The sequence below is a fragment of the Myotis brandtii genome, unplaced genomic scaffold (assembly GCF_000412655.1).
Source record: "Myotis brandtii unplaced genomic scaffold, ASM41265v1 scaffold434, whole genome shotgun sequence".
NCBI lineage: Eukaryota > Metazoa > Chordata > Mammalia > Chiroptera > Vespertilionidae > Myotis > Myotis brandtii.
The window spans coordinates 2,250,472-2,252,869 of record NW_005366599.1 but is presented as its reverse complement, the minus strand read 5'-3'; the positions used below and the strand labels follow the sequence as shown (position 1 = coordinate 2,252,869).

Here is a 2,398-nt window from a genome sequence, read left to right as displayed (position 1 = left end):
CCCCCCCCGACCCCCTGCTCCACCGGCATGGCCCTTTCACCGAGAGCTCTCAGCCAGCACCCGCGGCACCAGCAGGACCTCAAGGGAGCGGTGCTGAATGGCAGTGGCAGCCTCTGGTCCTTGATCACAGATGCCCAGGCCCTGGCTGGCTACTAGGAAGAGGTCCGAACGCAGCTCAGCTGCTGCCTCCGCTGGGAAGGTCTTAGGTCTTCGCTGCGCAGCCTGGAGCCGCGTGGGACCAGACATAAGTGAACCACATAAAGGACCAGGCTCTGGCCACACTCGCCAGTCGCTGCTTCAACAGCCTCCTGGTGTGAGGCGTGACTCATTTTTAAATCGGCTTTATGTTGGGGATCCCCTAGAACGAAGGTCATGGCCATCAGGGTCGGCTGGGCGCCAACCCCGGAGGCTAAGCATGCTGCCCTCACCTCCACTGTCGGCTCCTGTCTCCCTCCTGGGACTGCGTCACCCTCACCAAAGGCAGTGCCATGCCTGGAGCCCGGGCCAGCAGTCTCGGCCTTGGATGTCCCTGGAAACCCCACCCCCGTCCCACCCCACTGCGGGGTGGATCCCGCAGGCTGGCTCCGCGGGAGGTGCACTCACCTGCCTGGCGTCCTGGAAGGCGAACTCCGTGGGCACCGCGTTGTGCTTCAGGTTCTTGCGGTTCCCAAAGGCGCTGAAGCACTCCGGGCGGAAGTGCTCCGAGCAGATGACCGTGTGCTGCTTGGGCTGGAAGTTGCCCCGCCCGATGTTCAGCACCCATTCCTTCAGCAGCTCGGGCCGGCTGAACGGGAACCTAAGGGCAGAGGAGACGGCGGGAGGGATGAGCGGGCATTCTCACATCATCACAGGGTATCTAGACAACTGGGAAAATCTAGTCACCGCGCTCTGTTAAACCACATCCAGTTTCTGGAAGCTTCTGTCACGCTGTCTACAGCATCCTTCGGAAATGTGAGACCATGAACATGGCCAAAATGCTGTTTCCGAAGCTACGTGCACCAGGTGAGCCTTCATCCGTCCCCCTGGGAGCCCGCCATGTGCGGGGCCTGCTGGGTGCTGCGGGGAAGGAGTAAGACAGCCAACGTTCCAGAACAGAGCAGACGATAACAGACAGACCTCTGTGGGAACAGAGGATGCGGTCAGGGAAGGCCACCTGAGAGCTCTCGTTTGAGCCGAGGTTGCTGGGAGCGGGAGCTCACGTGTGTGGGTATCAGAAGGGAAAGCAAGCGGCAGGCATGCGCCCCGAGGTTAAAGGAGCGACCAGAGCAGATTTGGCTGAGACAGAGCAAGTGTGGGATCAAAGGACATGCGTCTCAGGCAGATGGGGGTCCCTGGAGGCTCTGGACAGAGGGTGAGGACCGAGCCCAGCCCGGCGGCTGCAGGAGGGTAGGACTTGACAGAGAGCTCTTTGGGGGGGGGGGGGGGGCCAAAAGTCTAAGTGGAACGGGTTGGAGAGTGAACCGAAGGCAACTCCACCCCAGGCATATACCTGACTGAGACACAGACACATGCACCAAAAGGCTGGTCCCAGCAGAAATGCTGAGCCGTGTGGCGGCCAAAACACAGAGGCACCCAATGCCCTTCAGCAGAACAAGTTAATTCTGGCTTCTGCAGTCAGTGGAATACGACGCAGCAGTGAACCCCAACTGAGCATGACTCACAACTGTGGACAAAACCAAGGGGGTTCTATGGAGACTCCCAGGGTGATCTGATCATAAATTCCTAACTGGGCAGGTCCTGCTCGGTAGTCACACCCCCAGCCTGTAATTTCTTTAGGAAAAGGTTTATCTTTGCCTTGTCCTTCATTTTTATGCATCTAGTTCGCACACCTTGTTAACGATCCTGCAATCTAATCCCCCCTTGCTTTCTCCCACCCTCATGTAATCTTTACATTCCCTCCTTAATTTCAAACGCATAAAAGAAACCTGGAAACGGATAAAGTCTTCTAAAGGTTTGGACATTTCTTACGGGGACATAAACATAATGGTGAAAAAGAAAAACAAGCAAGCAAGCAAGCAAGCAAGCAGAGCTCTGGCCGGTGTGGCTCAGCTGATTGGGCGTGTTCCGTGCACCCAGAGGTCGGCGGTTGGATTCGTCCGGGCACGTGCGGGTTTCAAGCCTCCTGGAGTTTAGCAGATGCGGGCGGGGGGGCCTGCCCCGGGGAGAGCGCAGCTGGGCACTTGTTTTTCCGGGGGTTTAAAGACTGGGCTGGAGGCCCTAAGGGAGGGTCAATTGAATACGCATCAGCTTCAGGCTGATGTGCCAACATGAGGCTTATTCCGACCGACACCTGTCCTTCGGCGTGGCTGGCCCGGCCCTAACTGGAGTTCGCACTGAGAAGTGCACACCATGGCTCCTCGGCGCCCTCGGAGCGGGGAGGCGGCACCCTGCGCTCTGG

At 58.5% G+C, this 2,398-nt stretch overlaps 1 protein-coding gene across 2 annotated transcripts in view; it reads right to left on the bottom strand.

Annotated features, from left to right (window-relative positions):
• Window positions 1-1,463, bottom strand: part of THAP3 (THAP domain containing, apoptosis associated protein 3) — a 14,751-nt gene extending 13,288 nt beyond the window's left edge. Inside the window, exons 1-2 of one of the 2 annotated variants that reach the window (XM_014546180.1) lie at window positions 883-1,463; window positions 604-796 (exon numbers count right to left, since the gene is read on the bottom strand). In XM_014546180.1, coding sequence (XP_014401666.1) covers window positions 604-796; window positions 883-902 — 213 coding nt within the window. In that variant the 5' untranslated portion in view covers window positions 903-1,463. The remainder of the gene's footprint in view (window positions 1-603; window positions 797-882) is intronic. The other variant, XM_014546181.1, reaches the window with a different exon arrangement.
• Window positions 1,464-2,398: the final 935 nt, after the last annotated feature.